Here is a 23,377-nt window from a genome sequence, read left to right as displayed (position 1 = left end):
GAAGGAGACATCGGTAAAGCCGACTTTAGGAAACGGCGAGGGGGAGACGTCTCGAATTCCAATTTGTACCCCTGAGATATCACCTGAAGGATCCAGGGGTCTACTTGCGAGTGAGCCCACTGCGCGCTGAAATTCATTGAGACGGGCTCCCACCGTGCCTGATTCTGCTTGTAAAGCCCCAGCGTCATACTGAGGGCTTGGCAGAGGCGGGAGAGGGCTTCTGTCCCTAGGAACTGGCTGATTTCTGCAGCCTTTTTCCTCTCCCTCTGTCACAGGGCAGAAATGAGGAACCTTTTGCCCGCTTGCCCACGAAAAGACTGCGCCTGATAATACGGCGTCTTCTTATGTTGAGAGGCGACCTGGGGTACAAACGTGGATTTCCCAGCTGTTGCCGTGGCCACCAGGTCTGAAAGACCGACCCCAAATAACTCCTCCCCTTAATAAGGCAATACTTCCAAATGCCGTTTGGAATCCGCATCACCTGACCACTGTCGTGTCCATAACCCTCTACTGGCAGAAATGGACAACGCACTTAGACTTGATGCCAGTCGGCAAATATTCCGCTGTGCATCACGCATATATAGAAATGCATCTTTTAAATGCTCTATAGGCAATAATATACTGTCCCTATCTAGGGTATCAATATTTTCAGTCAGGGAATCCGACCACGCCAACCCAGCACTGCACATCCAGGCTGAGGCGATTGCTGGTCGCAGTATAACACCAGTATGTGTGTAAATACATTTTAGGATACCCTCCTGCTTTCTATCAGCAGGATCCCTAAGGGCGGCCATCTCAGGAGAGGGTAGAGCCCTTGTTCTTACAAGCGTGTGAGCGCTTTATCCACCCTAGGGGGTGTTTCCCAACGCACCCTAACCTCTGGCGGGAAAGGATATAATGCCAATAACATTCTAGAAATTATCAGTTGTTATCGGGGGAAACCCACGCATCATCACACACCTCATTTAATTTCTCAGATTCAGGAAAACTACAGGTAGTTTTTCCTCACCGAACATAATACCCCTTTTTGGTGGTACTCGTATTATCAGAAATGTGTAAAACATTTTCATTGCCTCAATCATGTAACGTGTGGCCCTACTGGAAGTCACATTTGTCTCTTCACCGTCGACACTGGAGTCAGTATCCGTGTCGGCGTCTATATCTGCCATCTGAGGTAACGGGCGCTTTAGAGCCCCTGACGGCCTATGAGACGTCTGGACAGGCACAAGCTGAGTAGCCGGCTGTCTCATGTCAACCACTGTCTTTTATACAGAGCTGACACTGTCACGTAATTCCTTCCAACAGTTCATCCACTCAGGTGTCGACCCCCTAGGGGGTGACATCACTATTACAGGCAATCTGCTCCGTCTCCACTTCATTTTTCTCCTCATACATGTCGACACAAACGTACCGACACACAGCACACACACAGGGAATGCTCTGATAGAGGACAGGACCCCACTAGCCCTTTGGGGAGACAGAGGGAGAGTTTGCCAGCACACACCAGAGCGCTATATATATATATACAGGGATAACCTTATATAAGTGTTTTTCCCCTTATAGCTTCTGTATTTTTAATACTGCGCGGAATTAGTGCCCCCTCTCTTTTTTAACCCTTTCTGTAGTGTAGTGACTGCAGGGGAGAGCCAGGGAGCTTCCCTCCAACGGAGCTGTGAGGGAAAATGGCGCCAGTGTGCTGAGGAGATAGGCTCCGCCCCCTTCTCGGCGGCCTTATCTCCCGTTTTTCTGTGTATTTTGGCAGGGGTTAAATTCATCCATATAGCCCAGGAGCTATATGTGATGCATTTTTTTTGCCATCCAAGGTGTTTTTATTGCGTCTCAGGGCGCCCCCCCCCAGCGCCCTGCACCCTCAGTGACCGGAGTGTGAAGTGTGCTGAGAGCAATGGCGCACAGCTGCAGTGCTGTGCGCTACCTTGTTAAAGACAGGACGTCTTCTGCCGCCGATTTTCCGGACCTCTTCTGTTTTCTGGCTCTGTAAGGGGGCCGGCGGCGCGGCTCTGGGACCTATCCATGGCTGGGCCTGTGATCGGTCCCTCTGGAGCTAATGTCCAGTAGCCTAAGAAGCCCAATCCACTCTGCACGCAGGTGAGTTCGCTTCTTCTCCCCTTAGTCCCTCGATGCAGTGAGCCTGTTGCCAGCAGGTCTCACTGAACATAAAAAACCTAAAACTAAACTTTTCACTAAGCAGCTCAGGAGAGCCACCTAGTGTGCACCCTTCTCGTTCGGGCACAAAAATCTAACTGAGGCTTGGAGGAGGGTCATAGGGGGAGGAGCCAGTGCACACCAGGTAGTTCTAAAGCTTTACTTTTGTGCCCAGTCTCCTGCGGAGCCGCTATTCCCCATGGTCCTTACGGAGTCCCCAGCATCCACTTAGGACGTTAGAGAAAATATTATAATTGTCATTCATTTTACATAGGGCAAAGTGATAAAGTTATCACTCTCAGGAATCTCTTTGACTGTGCAGTATATAATTCACATAATTGCTATGAGATATATAGGCCTCTGCTTCTTGCAGATACAGTCAGGCTTGGCCAATCAATGGTGCGTCATCTGTTGCTGTGGAACTAGAAATCACAGCATGCCTTGTGATTAACAGGCTGGCCTGGCACGCTTATACCTGTAGTTCAACACCAGTTGCAAGGTTACAGGTTGATGATACAACTGAAACTGAACTGCATTATATAATGTATAATAGTTACACACAAACTTCTGCCTCCAATAAATTGTGTGGATACCCATTGGCTGTCCAACTGTCAGTCATCAAAGACCCACGCCCGCTGAGCTGCTGATTGGCCAGCTATCAGAGCAGGCTTACTGTGATTGGCTTAGTGTAAGGGAGGCTGTTGCCTTTTCACCTTGTTTTCAGCTCATGGACTTTGTGCCTGAGGCTAATCACAGTGAGGATATGGCAGCCACACGACGTCTGTCCGGCACAGTAGCCGTGATTACCATCGACCACCCCACCGTCAATGCTCTGAGGTAACTGGCAGTACTACAACTCCCGTCATGCATCGGTGCACAGGGAGCCTGCAGCCCACCTAGCGTGTAGCTGATCAGCTGGTGTCAGTTGCAACCAGGGCATGCTGGTACTTGCAGTTCAGCAGCAGCTGGATGGCTACAGTAGTACAAGTTGCCCTTACCTTGCTATAGCTAAGGGATAGGCAACAGGTAGCACTCCAGCTGATGTGGAACTACATCTCCCAGCATGCCTTGCCACAGTTTTAATGTTAAGGAATGCTTAAACTGTGGCGGGGCATGCTGGGATGTGTAGTTCTAAAGCAAATGGAGTGCCAGAAGGTCTTAGCTCTGCTGTAGCTGATGAGCTGCTGGTTAATTATCACATTATTGGCAATGTCATGTAAGCTTATGTGGTTTGTGTTGTTCCCATTTATTAGTAAGGATCCATATCAGTTAACAAAATATTATTATTATTATTATTTTTATTATCCTTTATTTATATGGCGCCACAAGGGTTCCGCAGCGCCCGATTACAGAGTACAAATGCACATAAAGAATAGGAAAACAGTGACTTACAGTTGAATACAATATAGGACAAGTACAGGGCAGCTAAGCATAACTACACCAGTAAACATAGAGATAAGTTCCAGGTGGTCAAAAAACTGTGGGATCTGGGCGGTTGAGGATTATTAAAGTAAGAAAAGTATAAGCACATGAGGGAAGAGGGCCCTACTCGTGAGAGCTTACATTCTAAGGGGAGGGGTAGACAGACAGGGATGACACAGATGGGGTACATAGAGAGCGTGGAACAGAGGGTTATGTTGAGATTTGGCTACGTTTGGTAAAGAAATGGGTCTTAAGAGCCCGTTTGAAGTTTTGTAGAGAGGTGGAGAGTCTGAGGGGGAGAGGTAAAGAATTCCAGAGAAATGGAGCAGCACGTGAAAAATCTTGGAGATAGGAGTGGGAGGAAGTAATCAGAAGACAGGAGAGACGGCGTGCATTAGCAGAGCGAAGAGGACGGGTGGGAGAGTAAAGGGAGATAAGGTCAGAGATGTAGATGGGAGAGGAGTGGGTGAGTGCTTTGTAAGTGAGTGTGAGAAGTTTGAATTGGATTCTGAAAGGGAAGGGAAGCCAGTGGAGGGCCTGTAGGAGGGGGGAGGTAGACGTAGTGCGTTTGGTGAGGAAGATGAGCCGGGCAGCAGCATTGAGGATAGATTGGAGTGGAGAGAGGTGATTGTCAGGGAGGCCAGTTAAGAGGAGATTACAGTAGTCCAGTCTGGAAATAATCAGTGAGTGAATAATGATCTTAGTGGCATCCTGTGTGAGAAAAGGTCTGATTCTAGAAATGTTTTTGAGATGAAAATGACAGGTTTGTGAGAGGTGCTGAATGTGTGGTATGAAGGAGAGGGAGGAGTCAAGGATTACGCCAAGACAGCGTACTTGGGGGCTAGGGGAGATAGTTGTGCCATCAATGGATAATGAGATTGTGGGAGGTGAGGCTGTGCGGGAGGGTGGGAAGATGATCAGCTCAGTCTTAGACATGTTGAGTTTAAGAAAGCGCTGAGACATCCAGGAAGAGATAGCAGAAAGACAGTTTGAGGTACGAGTGAGGAGAGCCGTGGAGAGATCAGGGGAGGAGAGGTAGATTTGAGTGTCATCAGCATAGAGGTGATATTGGAAGTTAAAAGAACTAATGAGTTCACCTAAAGAGGACGTATAGAGAGAGAAAAGGAGAGGACCAAGAACAGAGCCTTGGGGGACACCAACAGTTAGTGGAAGTGGGGGGGAGGTAGCATCATGAGAGGAGACAGAGAAGGAACGATCAGAGAGGTAGGAGGACAGCCAGGAGAAGGCAGTATCACGCAGACCAAGAGAGTGAAGGATTTGCAGAAGGAGAGGATGGTCCACAGTGTCAAAAGCAGCAGAGAGGTCAAGAAGAATAAGCAGAGAGTAGTGGCCCTTAGATTTGGCTGCATGGAGGTCATTGCAGACTTTTGTGAGGGCAGTTTCAGTGGAGTGGAGAGAACGGAAACCAGACTGGAATGGGTCAAGCAGTGAGTGAGAGGAAAGAAAGGCAGTGAGGCGATTATAGACAATACGCTCAAGAAGTTTGGAGGCAAAGGGGAGGAGAGAGATGGGTCGATAGTTGGAGAGAGTGTTAGGATCAAGGGTAGGTTTTTTAAGAATAGGGGAGACAAGAGCATGCTTGAAGGCAGAGGGGACAGTGCCTGATGAAAGGGAGAGATTGAGAAGGTGGGCAAGATGGGAACAGGCAGAAGGGGAGAGGTAACGGAGGAGGTGGGAGGGGATAGGGTCGAGCGGGGAGGTTGTGGGGGGGGAGGAATGGATGAGGGCCATGACTTCCTCGCCAGATACATCGGAGAAAGATGTCAGAGTTGGTAAGAGGGAAGGGGAGGGGTGGCAAGGGATGGGTGGTGGCTGGTTGCTGGTCTGGTGGGAAGTGATATCCTGACGTATGGAGTCAATCTTGGATGTGAAATAAGTGGCAAAGTCAAGAGCAGACAATGAGGAAGGGAGAGGAGGTGGTGGTGGGCAGAGGAGGGAGTTAACAGTGGCAAAGAGGCGCCGGGGGTTGGAAGACTGTGTAGAAATGAGGATTTTGAAGTATGATTGTTTAGCAAGGGAAAGGGCAGTACTGAAGGATGAGAGCATGAATTTGAAATGGAGGAAGTCTGCTTTAGAGCGTGATTTCCTCCACTGTCGCTCGGCAGTACGTGAGCATTTTTGTAGGTATCTGGTGCATTTGGTGTGCCAGGGTTGAGGTGTTGATCTGCGAGGGTGAATAGTGGTTGGCGGAGCAACAGAGTCAAGGGCAGAAGTAAGAGATGCATTGTATAGGGATGTGGCTTGTTCAAGGCATGTGAGAGAGAGAAGAGGAGAGAGAAGGGAGTCAAACAGGGAGGACAGGGATGAGGTGTCAATAGCCTCAATGTTACGCTTCGTGATGGTAGCCTTAGGAGGGAGAGATGGGGAAGCAGAGATAGATAAGTTGAAAGAGAGCAAATGGTGGTCAGAGAGGGGAAAAGGGGAATTGGAGAAATCAGAAATATCACAGCGGTGAGTGAAAACCAGATCCAGTGAGCTCCCGTTCACATGGGAGGGTGAGGTGGTCCACTGGGAGAGACCAAGTGAAGAGGTGAGGTTAAGGAGTTTAGAGGCAGGTGATTTTGTGGGGTTATCGATAGGGATGTTGAAATCACCTAGAATAATGGAGGGAATGTCAGAAGAGAGGAAGTGAGGTAGCCAGGAAGCAAAGTTGTCAAGGAATTTGGAGGAAATGCCAGGTGGACGGTAAATTACAGCAACTCGAAGATTAGTTGGTTGGTAGAGGCGTAATGCATGGACCTCAAATGTAGAGAATGTAAGAGAAGGTTCTGGAGGTATAAGTTGGTATGTGTAGCTTGAGGGTAAAAGGATCCCAACACCACCCCCATGGCGACCCCCGGGTCGTGGTGTGTGTGAGAATGTGAGGCCCCCAGCAGAGAGAGCAGCAGGAGAAGTGGTGTCATGAGGAGTAATCCAGGTTTCTGTAATGGCCAGGAGGTGCAGGGAGTTGGAAATGAAAAGGTCATGAGTGGGGGTCAGTTTGTTGCAAATAGATCGGGCATTCCAGAGTGCACAAGATAGGGGGTATGAGTTTGTGGGAGAGATGTGAATGAGATTATCAGGATTGCTGTAGCGTTGAGGTAGGAGTAATTTGGAAGGAGAAGATAAAGAGGGTGTGATGATGGTGCTGGGGCCTTGGCTAGGAAGGGAGACTGCATGCGTGAAACAGGGAGGGAGTGCAGTTTGATCCTGGTGGAGGAGAGGTGAGGAGACAGGCAGAGGAGGGAAAGAGTAGGGTTGAGCGGTGGGGTATAAGTGGTGTGAAGGGGCAGAAGTGAATTGCAATGGGGAAACAGAAGAGGGGTAGGGAGGCAGACAGAGGAGAGGAGGGAGGATGAGATGTAGGAGACTGTGAGAGAGGGATAGAGGTGGTAACAGGGGACAGAATAAAGGAATAGAAGGACAATGAGTAAGGGGGGTTGCCAGCCTGGCCATAGTGTGGATGGTGTGTAAACTGGTAGTGTAATGAGAATAGGGGGAGGAGTGGTGGCTGTATGAGAGAGCAGTGAAGTTTGCAGAAAGAAATACGATTTGCAAGTAATTAAAATGATGTTAATATCTACAGATTACCAGTAAATCAAATATTTGTTGATGTTAGATGGAAAATTATACAGTGTTGGCAAACCACAAGTCAGTGTTATTTCATCAAATATGCTTCTCAATTAAACATTTGTTTTCCAGGTATTTGCAGGGTCAGAGTAAAAGTTGTATTGCAGGTTTTTTGCAGAAAGTGAATGTTTAGTGTCCGGGTAAGTGAGGTTTGGAGAATAATAGGTGTGTACATACATTTGTAGCTGCAGTCCAAGGTTTGGTGGATTGTGTTGATTTGCTTTTGTTTGGAGTTTCCATGCAGTTTCCGTCCAGTTAAAGTCCAGTATAAGTGCCAGACGAATCCCTTAGAGATTTTCTCCCTTTGAGATCTTTCTCCACACAATGATTCAGCTACGCTAAAATCAGCTAAACTACACACCAATATAAAGCCCAAACATGTGTATGTAAGCACATTGATTGATTGGACCCTCCCCTAGCCCATCACCCATTTGGGGCAATAAAACTTAAACAAACAAATAATGTGTAGGGATGAAACCATTACACATTCCCCAAATAACTACAAATAAAACTTGGATAAATCTGCTAATATTTAATACACTAGTGACTAGACATACCTATGGCTAAGCATTCAGGATATTCCTATGTGATAATTAGCAGACTCGGTACAGCTTGCTGGGTATTGTTGTTCCACTAGACATACCTATGGCTAAGCATTCAGGATATTCCTATGTGATAATTAGCAGACTCGGTACAGCTTGCTGGGTATTGTTGTTCCACTAGACATACCTGGTAAGAGAACAATGAGATATGAGGTTACTTCATAGTTCAAGCAAATTGATCACAAAAGAAGTCCAGTATAAGTGCCAGACGAATCCCTTAGAGATTTTCTCCCTTTGAGATCTTTCTCCACACAATGATTCAGCTACGCTAAAATCAGCTAAACTACACACCAATATAAAGCCCAAACATGTGTATGTAAGCACATTGATTGATTGGACCCTCCCCTAGCCCATCACCCATTTGGGGCAATAAAACTTAAACAAACAAATAATGTGTAGGGATGAAACCATTACACATTCCCCAAATAACTACAAATAAAACTTGGATAAATCTGCTAATATTTAATACACTAGTGACTAGACATACCTATGGCTAAGCATTCAGGATATTCCTATGTGATAATTAGCAGACTCGGTACAGCTTGCTGGGTATTGTTGTTCCACTAGACATACCTATGGCTAAGCATTCAGGATATTCCTATGTGATAATTAGCAGACTCGGTACAGCTTGCTGGGTATTGTTGTTCCACTAGACATACCTGGTAAGAGAACAATGAGATATGAGGTTACTTCATAGTTCAAGCAAATTGATCACAAAAGAAGTCCAGTATAAGTGCCAGACGAATCCCTTAGAGATTTTCTCCCTTTGAGATCTTTCTCCACACAATGATTCAGCTACGCTAAAATCAGCTAAACTACACACCAATATAAAGCCCAAACATGTGTATGTAAGCACATTGATTGATTGGACCCTCCCCTAGCCCATCACCCATTTGGGGCAATAAAACTTAAACAAACAAATAATGTGTAGGGATGAAACCATTACACATTCCCCAAATAACTACAAATAAAACTTGGATAAATCTGCTAATATTTAATACACTAGTGACTAGACATACCTATGGCTAAGCATTCAGGATATTCCTATGTGATAATTAGCAGACTCGGTACAGCTTGCTGGGTATTGTTGTTCCACTAGACATACCTATGGCTAAGCATTCAGGATATTCCTATGTGATAATTAGCAGACTCGGTACAGCTTGCTGGGTATTGTTGTTCCACTAGACATACCTGGTAAGAGAACAATGAGATATGAGGTTACTTCATAGTTCAAGCAAATTGATCACAAAAGAAGTCCAGTATAAGTGCCAGACGAATCCCTTAGAGATTTTCTCCCTTTGAGATCTTTCTCCACACAATGATTCAGCTACGCTAAAATCAGCTAAACTACACACCAATATAAAGCCCAAACATGTGTATGTAAGCACATTGATTGATTGGACCCTCCCCTAGCCCATCACCCATTTGGGGCAATAAAACTTAAACAAACAAATAATGTGTAGGGATGAAACCATTACACATTCCCCAAATAACTACAAATAAAACTTGGATAAATCTGCTAATATTTAATACACTAGTGACTAGACATACCTATGGCTAAGCATTCAGGATATTCCTATGTGATAATTAGCAGACTCGGTACAGCTTGCTGGGTATTGTTGTTCCACTAGACATACCTATGGCTAAGCATTCAGGATATTCCTATGTGATAATTAGCAGACTCGGTACAGCTTGCTGGGTATTGTTGTTCCACTAGACATACCTGGTAAGAGAACAATGAGATATGAGGTTACTTCATAGTTCAAGCAAATTGATCACAAAAGAAGTCCAGTATAAGTGCCAGACGAATCCCTTAGAGATTTTCTCCCTTTGAGATCTTTCTCCACACAATGATTCAGCTACGCTAAAATCAGCTAAACTACACACCAATATAAAGCCCAAACATGTGTATGTAAGCACATTGATTGATTGGACCCTCCCCTAGCCCATCACCCATTTGGGGCAATAAAACTTAAACAAACAAATAATGTGTAGGGATGAAACCATTACACATTCCCCAAATAACTACAAATAAAACTTGGATAAATCTGCTAATATTTAATACACTAGTGACTAGACATACCTATGGCTAAGCATTCAGGATATTCCTATGTGATAATTAGCAGACTCGGTACAGCTTGCTGGGTATTGTTGTTCCACTAGACATACCTATGGCTAAGCATTCAGGATATTCCTATGTGATAATTAGCAGACTCGGTACAGCTTGCTGGGTATTGTTGTTCCACTAGACATACCTGGTAAGAGAACAATGAGATATGAGGTTACTTCATAGTTCAAGCAAATTGATCACAAAAGAAGTCCAGTATAAGTGCCAGACGAATCCCTTAGAGATTTTCTCCCTTTGAGATCTTTCTCCACACAATGATTCAGCTACGCTAAAATCAGCTAAACTACACACCAATATAAAGCCCAAACATGTGTATGTAAGCACATTGATTGATTGGACCCTCCCCTAGCCCATCACCCATTTGGGGCAATAAAACTTAAACAAACAAATAATGTGTAGGGATGAAACCATTACACATTCCCCAAATAACTACAAATAAAACTTGGATAAATCTGCTAATATTTAATACACTAGTGACTAGACATACCTATGGCTAAGCATTCAGGATATTCCTATGTGATAATTAGCAGACTCGGTACAGCTTGCTGGGTATTGTTGTTCCACTAGACATACCTATGGCTAAGCATTCAGGATATTCCTATGTGATAATTAGCAGACTCGGTACAGCTTGCTGGGTATTGTTGTTCCACTAGACATACCTGGTAAGAGAACAATGAGATATGAGGTTACTTCATAGTTCAAGCAAATTGATCACAAAAGAAGTCCAGTATAAGTGCCAGACGAATCCCTTAGAGATTTTCTCCCTTTGAGATCTTTCTCCACACAATGATTCAGCTACGCTAAAATCAGCTAAACTACACACCAATATAAAGCCCAAACATGTGTATGTAAGCACATTGATTGATTGGACCCTCCCCTAGCCCATCACCCATTTGGGGCAATAAAACTTAAACAAACAAATAATGTGTAGGGATGAAACCATTACACATTCCCCAAATAACTACAAATAAAACTTGGATAAATCTGCTAATATTTAATACACTAGTGACTAGACATACCTATGGCTAAGCATTCAGGATATTCCTATGTGATAATTAGCAGACTCGGTACAGCTTGCTGGGTATTGTTGTTCCACTAGACATACCTATGGCTAAGCATTCAGGATATTCCTATGTGATAATTAGCAGACTCGGTACAGCTTGCTGGGTATTGTTGTTCCACTAGACATACCTGGTAAGAGAACAATGAGATATGAGGTTACTTCATAGTTCAAGCAAATTGATCACAAAAGAAGTCCAGTATAAGTGCCAGACGAATCCCTTAGAGATTTTCTCCCTTTGAGATCTTTCTCCACACAATGATTCAGCTACGCTAAAATCAGCTAAACTACACACCAATATAAAGCCCAAACATGTGTATGTAAGCACATTGATTGATTGGACCCTCCCCTAGCCCATCACCCATTTGGGGCAATAAAACTTAAACAAACAAATAATGTGTAGGGATGAAACCATTACACATTCCCCAAATAACTACAAATAAAACTTGGATAAATCTGCTAATATTTAATACACTAGTGACTAGACATACCTATGGCTAAGCATTCAGGATATTCCTATGTGATAATTAGCAGACTCGGTACAGCTTGCTGGGTATTGTTGTTCCACTAGACATACCTATGGCTAAGCATTCAGGATATTCCTATGTGATAATTAGCAGACTCGGTACAGCTTGCTGGGTATTGTTGTTCCACTAGACATACCTGGTAAGAGAACAATGAGATATGAGGTTACTTCATAGTTCAAGCAAATTGATCACAAAAGAAGTCCAGTATAAGTGCCAGACGAATCCCTTAGAGATTTTCTCCCTTTGAGATCTTTCTCCACACAATGATTCAGCTACGCTAAAATCAGCTAAACTACACACCAATATAAAGCCCAAACATGTGTATGTAAGCACATTGATTGATTGGACCCTCCCCTAGCCCATCACCCATTTGGGGCAATAAAACTTAAACAAACAAATAATGTGTAGGGATGAAACCATTACACATTCCCCAAATAACTACAAATAAAACTTGGATAAATCTGCTAATATTTAATACACTAGTGACTAGACATACCTATGGCTAAGCATTCAGGATATTCCTATGTGATAATTAGCAGACTCGGTACAGCTTGCTGGGTATTGTTGTTCCACTAGACATACCTATGGCTAAGCATTCAGGATATTCCTATGTGATAATTAGCAGACTCGGTACAGCTTGCTGGGTATTGTTGTTCCACTAGACATACCTGGTAAGAGAACAATGAGATATGAGGTTACTTCATAGTTCAAGCAAATTGATCACAAAAGAAGTCCAGTATAAGTGCCAGACGAATCCCTTAGAGATTTTCTCCCTTTGAGATCTTTCTCCACACAATGATTCAGCTACGCTAAAATCAGCTAAACTACACACCAATATAAAGCCCAAACATGTGTATGTAAGCACATTGATTGATTGGACCCTCCCCTAGCCCATCACCCATTTGGGGCAATAAAACTTAAACAAACAAATAATGTGTAGGGATGAAACCATTACACATTCCCCAAATAACTACAAATAAAACTTGGATAAATCTGCTAATATTTAATACACTAGTGACTAGACATACCTATGGCTAAGCATTCAGGATATTCCTATGTGATAATTAGCAGACTCGGTACAGCTTGCTGGGTATTGTTGTTCCACTAGACATACCTATGGCTAAGCATTCAGGATATTCCTATGTGATAATTAGCAGACTCGGTACAGCTTGCTGGGTATTGTTGTTCCACTAGACATACCTGGTAAGAGAACAATGAGATATGAGGTTACTTCATAGTTCAAGCAAATTGATCACAAAAGAAGTCCAGTATAAGTGCCAGACGAATCCCTTAGAGATTTTCTCCCTTTGAGATCTTTCTCCACACAATGATTCAGCTACGCATATTAGAGGGGTGATCCTGCTGCTGGGCAAGTGCACCAATATATTTGCATGGCTTCCCGACTCCCAACATTGTGACGGGCGCAGTACATAATATTGTCATATGATTGCATTGTTTTCTCTGACGTCCTAGTGGATGCTGGGAACTCCGTAAGGACCATGGGGATTAGCAGCTCCGTAGGAGACTGGGCACAAAAGTAAAAGCTTTAGGACTACCTGGTGTGCACTGGCTCCTCCCCCTATGACCCTCCTCCAAGCCTCAGTTAGATTTTTGTGCCCGGCCGAGAAGGGTGCACACTAGGGGCTCTCCTGAGCTTCTTAGTGAAAGTTTTAGTTTTAGGTTTTTTATTTTCAGTGAGACCTGCTGGCAACAGGCTCACTGCATCGAGGGACTAAGGGGAGAAGAAGCGAACTCACCTGCGTGCAGAGTGGATTGGGCTTCTTAGGTTACTGGACACCATTAGCTCCAGAGGGACCGAACACAGGCCCAGCCTCGGAGCTCGGTCCCAGAGCCGCGCCGCCGGCCCCCTTACAGAGCCAGAAACAAGAAGAGGTCCGGAAAAATCGGCGGCAGAAGACATCAGTCTTCAACAAGGTAGCGCACAGCACTGCAGCTGTGCGCCATTGTTACTCAGGCACACTTCACACTCCGGTCACTGAGTGTGCAGGGCGCTAGGGGGGGGCGCCCTGAGCAGCAATGTAAAACACCTTGGCTGGCATAAATACACCACATATAACCCCCAGGGCTATATGGATGTATTTTAACCCTTCCAGAACTTACAAAAAAGCGGGAGAAAAGGCCGCCGAGAAGGGGGCGGAGCCTATCTCCTCAGCACACAGGCGCCATTTTCCATCACAGCTCCGCTGGAAGGACGTCTCCCTGACTCTCCCCTGCAGTCCTGCACTACAGAAAAGGGTAAAAAAGAGAGGGGGGGCACTAATTTGGCGCAGTTTTGATACTAACAGCAGCTATAAAGGAAAAGCACATTTTATAGTGGTATTCCTGTTTATATATAGCGCTCTGGTGTGTGCTGGCATACTCTCCCTCTGTCTCCCCAAATGGCTAGTGGGGTCCTGTCCTCTATCAGAGCATTCCCTGTGTGTGCGGTGTGTCGGTACGATTGTGTCGACATGTTTAGGAGGAAAATGAGATGGAGGCGGAGCAATTGCCTATTATACAGTTGTCACCCCCTGGGGAGTCGACACCTGAGTGGATGAGCTTATGGAAGGAATTCCGTGACAGTGTCAGCTCGTTACGACAGACAGTTGACGACATGAGACAGCCGGCTACTCAGCTTGTGCCTGTCCAAGGGTCTCAAACGCCATCAGGGGCTTTAAAACGCCCGTTACCTCAAATGGCAGACACAGACACGGATACTGACTCCAGTGTCGACGATGATGAGACAAACGTGACTTCCACTAGGGCCACACGTTACATGATTGAAGCAATTAAAAATGTATTGCATATCTCTGATAATACAAGTACCACTAAAAAGGGTATTATGTTTGGTGAGAAAAAACTGCCTGTAGTTTTTCCTGTATCCGAGGAATTAAATGAAGTGTGTGATGAGGCGTGGGTTTCCCCCGATAAAAAACTGATAATTCCTAAAAGGTTATTGGCATCGTACCCTTTCCCGCCAGAGGATAGGGCACGTTGGGAAACACCCCCTAGGGTGGATAAAGCGCTCACACGTTTGTCAAAACAGGTAGCACTACCCTCTCCTGATACGGCCGCCCTAAAGGAACCTGCCGATAGAAAGCTGGAGAATATCCTAAAATGTATATACTCTCACACGGGTGTTATACTGCGACCAGCAATCGCCTCAGCCTGGATGTGCAGTGCGGGCCTGGCGTGGTCGGATTCCCTGACTGAAAATATTGATACCCTAGATAGGGACAGTATATTACTGACTATAGAGCATTTGAAGGATGCATTTCTATATATGCGTGATGCACAGAGGGATATTTGCCGACTGGCATCAAGAGTTAGCGCGCTGTCCATTTCTGCTAGAAGAGGTTTATGGACGCGGCAGTGGTCAGGTGATGCGGATTCTAAAAGGCACATGGAAGTATTGCCTTATAAGGGGGAGGAGTTATTTGGGGTAGGTCTATCAGACCTGGTAGCCACGGCAACTGCTGGAAAATCCACATTTTTACCCCAGGTAGCTTCTCAACCTAAGAAGACGCCGTATTATCAGGCGCAGTCCTTTCGGCCCCATAAGGGCAAGCGGGCAAAAGGCGCCTCATTTCTGCCCCGTGGCAGAGGGAGAGGAAAAAGGCTGCAACAAACAGCCAGTTCCCAGGAACAAAAGCCCTCTCCCGCCTCCGCAAAGTCCTCAGCATGACGCTGGGGCTTTACAAGCGGACTCAGGCACGGTGGGGGCCCGTCTCAAGAAGTTCAGTGCGCAGTGGGCCCACTCGCAAGTGGACCCCTGGATCCTTCAAGTGGTATCTCAGGGGTACAAATTGGAATTCGAGACGTCTCCCCCTCGCCGTTTTCTAAAGTCTGCTTTACCGACGTCTCCCTCAGACAGGGAGGCAGTAATGGAAGCCATTCACAAGCTGTATTCCCAGCAGGTGATAATCAAGGTACCCCTCCTACAACAGGGAAAGGGGTACTATTCCACACTATTTGTGGTACCGAAGCCGGACGGCTCGGTGAGACCAATTTTAAACCTAAAATCCTTGAACACTTACATACAAAGGTTCAAATTCAAGATGGAGTCACTCAGAGCAGTGATTGCAAACCTGGAAGACGGGGACTATATGGTGTCTCTGGACATCAAAGATGCTTACCTACATGTCCCAATTTGCCCTTCTCACCAAGGGTACCTCAGGTTTGTGGTACAGAACTGTCACTATCAGTTTCAGACGCTGCCGTTTGGATTGTCCACGGCACCCCGGGTCTTTACCAAGGTAATGGCCGAAATGATGATACTCCTTCGAAGGAAGGGAGTTTTAGTTATCCCTTACTTGGACGATCTCCTGATAAGGGCAAGATCCAGGGAACAGTTGGAAGTTGGGGTAGCACTATCTCAGATAGTGCTGCGCCAGCACGGTTGGATTCTCAATATTCCAAAATCTCAGCTGATCCCGACTACCCGACTCCTATTCCTAGGGATGATCCTGGACACAGTCCAGAAAAAGGTGTTTCTCCTGGAGGAGAAAGCCAGGGAGTTATCCGAACTAGTCAGAAATCTCCTAAAACCAGGCCAAGTCTCAGTGCATCAATGCACAAGGGTCCTGGGAAAGATGGTGGCTTCTTACGAAGCAATCCCATTCGGCAGATTCCACGCAAGAACCTTCCAGTGGGATCTGCTAGACAAATGGTCCGGGTCGCATCTTCAGATGCATCAGCGGATAATCTTGTCACCAAGGACAAGGGTGTCTTTCCTGTGGTGGTTGCAGAGTGCTCATCTTCTAGAGGGACGCAGATTCGGCATTCAGGACTGGGTCCTGGTGACCACGGATGCCAGCCTGAGAGGCTGGGGAGCAGCCACACAGGGACGAAATTTCCAGGGCTTGTGGTCAAGCCTGGAGACATCACTTCACATAAATATCCTGGAGCTAAGGGCCATCTACAATGCTCTAAGCCTAGCAAGACCTCTGCTTCAAGGTCAGCCGGTGCTGATCCAGTCAGACAACATCACGGCAGTCGCCCACGTAAACAGACAGGGCGGCACAAGAAGCAGGAGGGCAATGACAGAGTGGGGACTTCACCCAGAAGTCTTCCACATGATTGTGAACCGTTGGGAAAAACCAAAGGTGGACATGATGGCGTCCCGCCTCAACAAAAAACTGGACAGGTATTGCGCCAGGTCAAGGGACCCTCAGGCAATAGCTGTGGACGCTCTGGTAACACCGTGGGTGTACCAGTCAGTGTATGTGTTCCCTCCTCTGCCTCTCATACCCAAGGTACTGAGGATCATAAGAAGGAGAGGAGTAAGGACTATACTCGTGGCTCCGGATTGGCCAAGAAGGACTTGGTACCCGGAAATTCAAGAGATGCTCACAGAGGACCCCGTGGCCTCTACCTCTAAGAAAGGACCTGCTTCAGCAGGGACCCTGTCTGTTCCAAGACTTACCGCGGCTGCGTTTGACGGCATGGCGGTTGAACGCCGGATTCTGAAGGAAAAAGGCATTCCGGATGAAGTCATCCCTACCCTGATCAAAGCCAGGAAGGATGTAACCGTGCAGCATTATCACCGTATTTGGCGTAAATATGTTGCGTGGTGCGAGGCCAGGAAGGCCCCTACAGAGGAATTTCAACTGGGTTGTTTCCTACATTTCCTGCAAACAGGACTGTCTATGGGCCTAAAATTAGGGTCCATTAAGGTTCAAATTTCGGCCCTGTCGATTTTCTTCCAGAAAGAACTGGCTTCAGACGTTTGTCAAGGGGGTACTGCATATACAGCCTCCCTTTGTGCCTCCAGTGGCACCTTGGGATCTCAATGTAGTTTTGGGGTTCCTAAAATCACATTGGTTTGAACCACTCTCCACTGTGGACTTAAAATATCTCACTTGGAAAGTGGTAATGTTGTTAGCCCTGGCTTCAGCCAGGCGTGTCTCAGAATTGGCGGCTTTATCCTATAAAAGCCCTTACCTAATTTTTCATACGGACAGGGCAGAATTGAGGACTCGTCCTCAATTTCTCCCTAAGGTGGTTTCAGCATTTCACTTGAACCAGCCTATTGTGGTGCCTGCGGCTACTAGGGACTTGGAGGACTCCAAGTTGCTGGACGTAGTCAGGGCCCTGAAAATATGTTTCCAGGACGGCTGGAGTCAGGAAATCTGACTCGCTGTTTATCCTGTATGCACCCAATAAGCTGGGTGCTCCTGCTTCTAAGCAGACTATTGCTCGTTGAATTTGTAGTACAATCCAGCTTGCACATTCTGTGGCAGGCCTGCCACAGCCTAAATCTGTTAAAGCCCATTCCACAAGGAAGGTGGGCTCATCTTGGGCGGCTGCCCGAGGGGTCTCGGCGTTACAACTTTGCCGAGCAGCTACTTGGTCAGGGGCAAACACGTTTGCTAAATTCTACAAATTTGATACCCTGGCTGAGGAGGACCTGGAGTTCTCTCATTCGGTGCTGCAGAGTCATCCGCACTCTCCCGCCCGTTTGGGAGCTTTGGTATAATCCCCATGGTCCTTACGGAGTTCCCAGCATCCACTAGGACGTCAGAGAAAATAAGAATTTACTTACCGATAATTCTATTTCTCATAGTCCGTAGTGGATGCTGGGCGCCCATCCCAAGTGCGGATTGTCTGCAATACTTGTACATAGTTATTGTTACAAAAACCGGGTTATTATTGTTGTGAGCCATCTTTTCAGAGGCTCCTCTGTTATCATGCTGTTAACTGGGTTCAGATCACAGGTTGTACGGTGTGATTGGTGTGGCTGGTATGAGTCTTACCCGGGATTCAAAATCCTTCCTTATTGTGTACGCTCGTCCGGGCACAGTATCCTAACTGAGGCTTGGAGGAGGGTCATAGGGGGAGGAGCCAGTGCACACCAGGTAGTCCTAAAGCTTTTACTTTTGTGCCCAGTCTCCTGCGGAGCCGCTAATCCCCATGGTCCTTACGGAGTGCCCAGCATCCACTACGGACTATGAGAAATAGAATTATCGGTAAGTAAATTCTTATTATTTTTCAAATATGCACACTTACATTGTACTATTTGTATGTAATAATCAACTAAGGCAGAGTTTCCCCCAACTCCGCTAATGCAGTCCAGGTTTTAAGGATATCCATACTTGAGTCCAGATGGTTAAATCAAATTGACTGATGTACTAATTAGTAGGGATGGCCATCGACCCTTGATGATTCAAAATCATCAATGGTTGCACACCGATGTAGTAAGGCATTTGACACTGTCCCACATCGCAGACTGCTAAATAAACTTGAAAGTGTGGGGGTGGATTATAAAATAGTTAAATGGATAAGAACCTGGTTGCAGGATAGGAAACAGACAGTCGTAGTTAATGGAGTGCAATCTATGGAGGGAAATGTTACCAGTGGAGTACCCCAGGGATCTGTACTTGGTCCAATTCTCTTTAATATCTATGTTGGTGACATTGCAAATGGTATTGAAGGGAAGGTATGCCTTTTTGCAGATGATACAAAGATATGCAACAGGGTAGACACACCGGGAGGGGTCAAACAAATGATTAATGACCTAGGTAGGCTTGAGAAATGGTCAAGAACATGGCAACTACAGTTTAATGCTAAAAAATGCAAAATCATGCACTTTGGTCTCAAAAACCCAAAGGCTAAATATAGTATCAAGGTTACTATAATGGAAACTACTGAGGAGGAAAGGGATTTAGGAGTCACTATTTCAAGTGACTTGAAGGCAGGAAAGCAATGCAACAAAGCAATGAGAAAGGCAAGTCAGATGCTTGGTTGCATAAGGCGAGGAATCAGTAGCAGGAAAAAAAGAAGTGATAATGCCACTGTATAGGTCATTGGTGCGGCCCCATCTGGAATACTGTGTCCAGTTCTGGAGACCATATCTCCAGAAGGATATAAATACATTAGAGAGTGTACAAAGAAGGGCAACTAAAATGGTGCATGACCTACATCACAAAACTTACCCGGAAAGGCTAAAAGATCTTAACATGTATAGTTTGGAGGAGAGAAGGGAAAGGGGGGACATGATAGAAACTTTCAAATATCAAGGGTCTTAACAAAGTTCAGGAGGAAAACATTCTTCAAAGGAAAAGAAGTATTAGAACTCGAGGGCATACATTGAGACTGGAGGGGGGGAGGTTCAGGGGAAATTTAAGGAAAAATTGCTTCACAGAAAGGGTAGTGGATAAGTGGAATAGCCTCCCATCAGAGGTGGTAGAGGCTAAGACTGTAGGGCAATTTAAACATGCTTGGGACAGGCATATGAATATCCTTACAAAGAATTAAGGTTAAAAAAGGGTTGAGATTGCCTAAAGGATAAAATAAAAAAGGGGCAGACTAGATGGGCCAAGTGGTTCTTATCTGCCGTCAAATTCTATGTTTCTATGATGTCAAATAGGGATGGTCATCGGTGTACTCTCCATCGATGGTTACCATTGATAACAAACCTATGGGTGGCCATTGATGGTAACAAATGATGCAATGGAAGGCCATTGATGATTTCAACCACCGATGACCGTCCCTTTTTCTTTTTACTGATTGGCCCGCGGGCCAGTCACAACCAGGGGTCGGGGCTTTGTGGGTGTCAGGGGGAGTTGCTATGCACCATATCGCTGCACTGCTAGGGAAAAAAACCTAATTGGATGGTTCTGTGATGGCGGGAGACCATTTGGTTCTGCCGCATTGATGGCAAAAGTATTTGACATCTAGCATAGATCATCGATGATTTTTGGAACATCTATGGTTAATAGCCATCCCTAGTTTTACCATCGTGGATATACAAATTGTTTCCCACCATCGATGGAAAGCATGGCCCCAATGGTTCTCTTTTTCTTGTTTGCACAGCAGCGCAGAGCTACTAGGCTTTAACGCCAGTAGCTCTGCGCCACCACTAGCTCCGAGTTTGGCAGCACTACACTCCTGGACGGGGCACCAGGCTGGGATCACGGACCCATATTACTACTACAGAATAAAAACAGACATTGTGGCTGTCCAGAAATACTCCTGGGCAAATAATGGCTTTGAAGGTGGCATTTTATTTTAAACGTTCGAAAACCATAGCTTTGAAAATATAATCATTGGTTACTGTTTAGCACAGAGGTCCCCAAACGTGGTCCTCAAGGCACCACAACGGTCCAGGTTTTACATGTATCCATGCTTGGCCACAGGTGACTTAATTAGCACCTCAATCAATTTGATTTAACCATCTGTGCTGAGCCACGGATATACCTAAAACCTGGACCGTTGGGGTGCCTTGAGGACCGCGTTTTGGAAACTCTGGTTTAGCATCATCTTTTGGGCTGTGTGCCATTCCCTGTCTCCTCTCCTCAGCTCTTCTGTCCGTCATGCGCTAGTGAAAGTGTTCGGAGAGGCCATTAAAGACCCAGCAGTGGAGGCCATTGTGCTGTCTGGAGCCAATGGAAAGTTCAGCGCAGGTATGTGTCATAAAGTTTACGTTTGTTTTATATAGATATATAATGTGACGTTCTGTACGGCTTGTCTTTCTCTTATCTTGTGTCTGTCCTGTGATAGGTGCAGACATCCGGGAATTTTCCTCCCCAGAATTGAAGATTGTCTCATTAGAAGATTTAAATGCCATCGTTGAAGCCAGCAAGAAGCCAGTGGTGGCTGCAATTGAAGGCGTGGCCCTTGGCGGAGGGCTTGAGCTGGCATTGGCTTGTCACTACAGGGTGGCAGATATAAAGGTCATTGTTTTTATTCATCTCTGTCCTATCCCTATCACAGTTCCCAGGAAGTGATATTATAAGGTTTCATACAGTTAATGGGGTTGGGGCTGTTATGCCGGTGGTCGGGATTCCAGAGGTCAACATCCCGACCATGGGATCCCGGACGCTAGAATGCCGGCGGGGGGAGGGGAAGAGAGGGGAGAGGTGTTAGTGCAACAAAACCCCTTGCGGGCTCGGTGGGTCGCTGACCTCGCTGCAGGTTCTATTCCCACTCAATCGGTGTTGTGGACACCCACGAGTGGGAATAGCCCCTGTTTGATGGCATTCCGGCTGTTGGCATTGTAAACGGTCGGGATTCGGCATCTGTATCCTGACCGCCGGGATCCTGACTGCCGGTAAAGCAACTACATCCCAGTTGATGTTTTTTTCTCATACGTCCTAGAGGATGCTGGGGACGCTTCAAGAACCATGGGGTATAGACGGGATCTGCAGGAGACATGGGCACTCTAAGACTTTGAATGGGTGTGAACTGGCTCCTCCCTCTATGCCCCTCCTACAGACTCCAGTTAGTTAGATTCTGTACCCAGGCGGACTGGATGCACTCTGAGGAGCTCTACTGAGTTTCTCTGAAAAAGACTTATGTTAGGTTTTTTATTTTCAGGGAGACCTGCTGGCAATAGGCTCCCTGCATCGTGGGACTGTGGGGAGAGAAGCAGACCTACTTCTGTGAGTTCCAAGGCTCTGCTTCTTAGGCTACTGGACACCATTAGCTCCAGAGGGTCTGATAGCTAGGTACGCCTAGATGCTCGTTCCCGGAGCCGCGCCGTCACCCCCCTTGCAGAGCCAGAAGTCAGAAGACGGGTGAGTAGAAGAAGACTTCAGTGACTGCTTTGAGGTACCGCGCTGCGCGCCATGCTCCCACACACGCACAGCGGCACTACAGGGTGCCGGGCGCAGGGGGGAGCGCCCTGGGCAGCATAAGACCTCACAAATAAGGACTGGCAAAAGCGGTATAAAGTGCTGGGGCACTAAAACCAGACCCCCGCCAGTATAAATATGTGGAAAATAGCGGGGCTGAAGCGCGCCATTGAGGGGGCGTGGCTTAGCCCTCACAGCTCTAATCGGTGCCATTTTTCTTCCCAGAGCTGCAGAGACACTGGTCCTGGCCTCCTACACTGCTGTACAAGTAACAGGGTGCAAAACGGGGGGGGGGAGCACAGTAATTTGGTGCTGTTTTATTAATATTAACAGCGCTAAAAGGTCTGAGGCATTATATTAAACGTTTCGGATCCGGGATAAGCGCTGGGTTGTGAGCTGGCAAAACTCCCTTTGTGTTTCTCTAACAGGCTTTGCTGTGGGTCTGTCCCCTATAGCTCCAGTGTGGTTGTGGGTGTCAGTACGCGTGTGTCGGCATGTCTGAGGCTGAGTGCTCTTCCCAGGAGGAGGCTGGAGTGGGCCAGAAAGGACGGTGGGAGTGACCTTGTCGGCATCGCCGACTGCTGATTGGGTAAATGTTTTGAATGCAAATGTGGCTCGATTGAATAAGAGATTAGAGAAATCTGAGTCTCAGAACCAGGCATGGAGAAAATCCATGGAGGATGCATTGTCACAAGTCCAGACCCCCTCGGGGTCACAGAAGCGTTCATTTACCCAAATAGCGGATACAGATACCGACACGGACTCTGACTCCAGCGTCAACTATAGTGATGCCAGGTTGAATCCTAAATTGGCTAAGAGCATTCAGTACATGATTGTGGCGATAAAAGGCATATTACATATAACGGAAGACCCTGCTGTTCCTGAGACAAGGGTCTGTATGTATAAAGGAAAGAAACCTGAGGTAACGTTTCCTCCCTCTCATGAACTGAACGCTCTTTTTGAAAAGGCTTGGGAAAATCCTGACAAAAAGTTAGATTCCCAAGAGAATTCCAGTGGCATATCCGTTCCCCTCTGGGGACAGGGAAAAGTGGGAGTCAACTCCCACTGTGGACAAGGCTCTATCACGTCTGTCCAAAAAGGTGGCGCTTCCGTCTCCTGACACGGCAGCCCTGAAGGATCCTGCGGATCGTAAGCAGGAAAATACATTGAAATCCATTTATGTCACTACGGGTACGCTGCTCAGACCTGCCGTTGCATCGGCATGAGTGAGTAGCGCTATTGAGAAGTGGGCAGATAACTTGTCATCTGAG

At 46.3% G+C, this 23,377-nt stretch overlaps 1 protein-coding gene across 2 annotated transcripts in view; it reads left to right on the top strand.

Annotated features, from left to right (window-relative positions):
- Positions 1-2,844: 2,844 nt before the first annotated feature.
- Positions 2,845-23,377, top strand: part of EHHADH (enoyl-CoA hydratase and 3-hydroxyacyl CoA dehydrogenase) — a 244,519-nt gene continuing 223,986 nt past the window's right edge. Inside the window, exons 1-3 of one of the 2 annotated variants that reach the window (XM_063933010.1) lie at positions 2,845-3,000; positions 20,833-20,936; positions 21,034-21,206. In XM_063933010.1, the coding sequence (XP_063789080.1) occupies positions 2,891-3,000; positions 20,833-20,936; positions 21,034-21,206 (387 nt within the window). In that variant the 5' untranslated portion in view covers positions 2,845-2,890. The remainder of the gene's footprint in view (positions 3,001-20,832; positions 20,937-21,033; positions 21,207-23,377) is intronic. The other variant, XM_063933009.1, reaches the window with a different exon arrangement.

The sequence above is a fragment of the Pseudophryne corroboree genome, chromosome 7, assembly GCF_028390025.1.
Source record: "Pseudophryne corroboree isolate aPseCor3 chromosome 7, aPseCor3.hap2, whole genome shotgun sequence".
Lineage (NCBI taxonomy): Eukaryota > Metazoa > Chordata > Amphibia > Anura > Myobatrachidae > Pseudophryne > Pseudophryne corroboree.
Note: the sequence above shows the minus strand (reverse complement) of the source record. Positions and strands in the feature narration are given on the sequence as shown.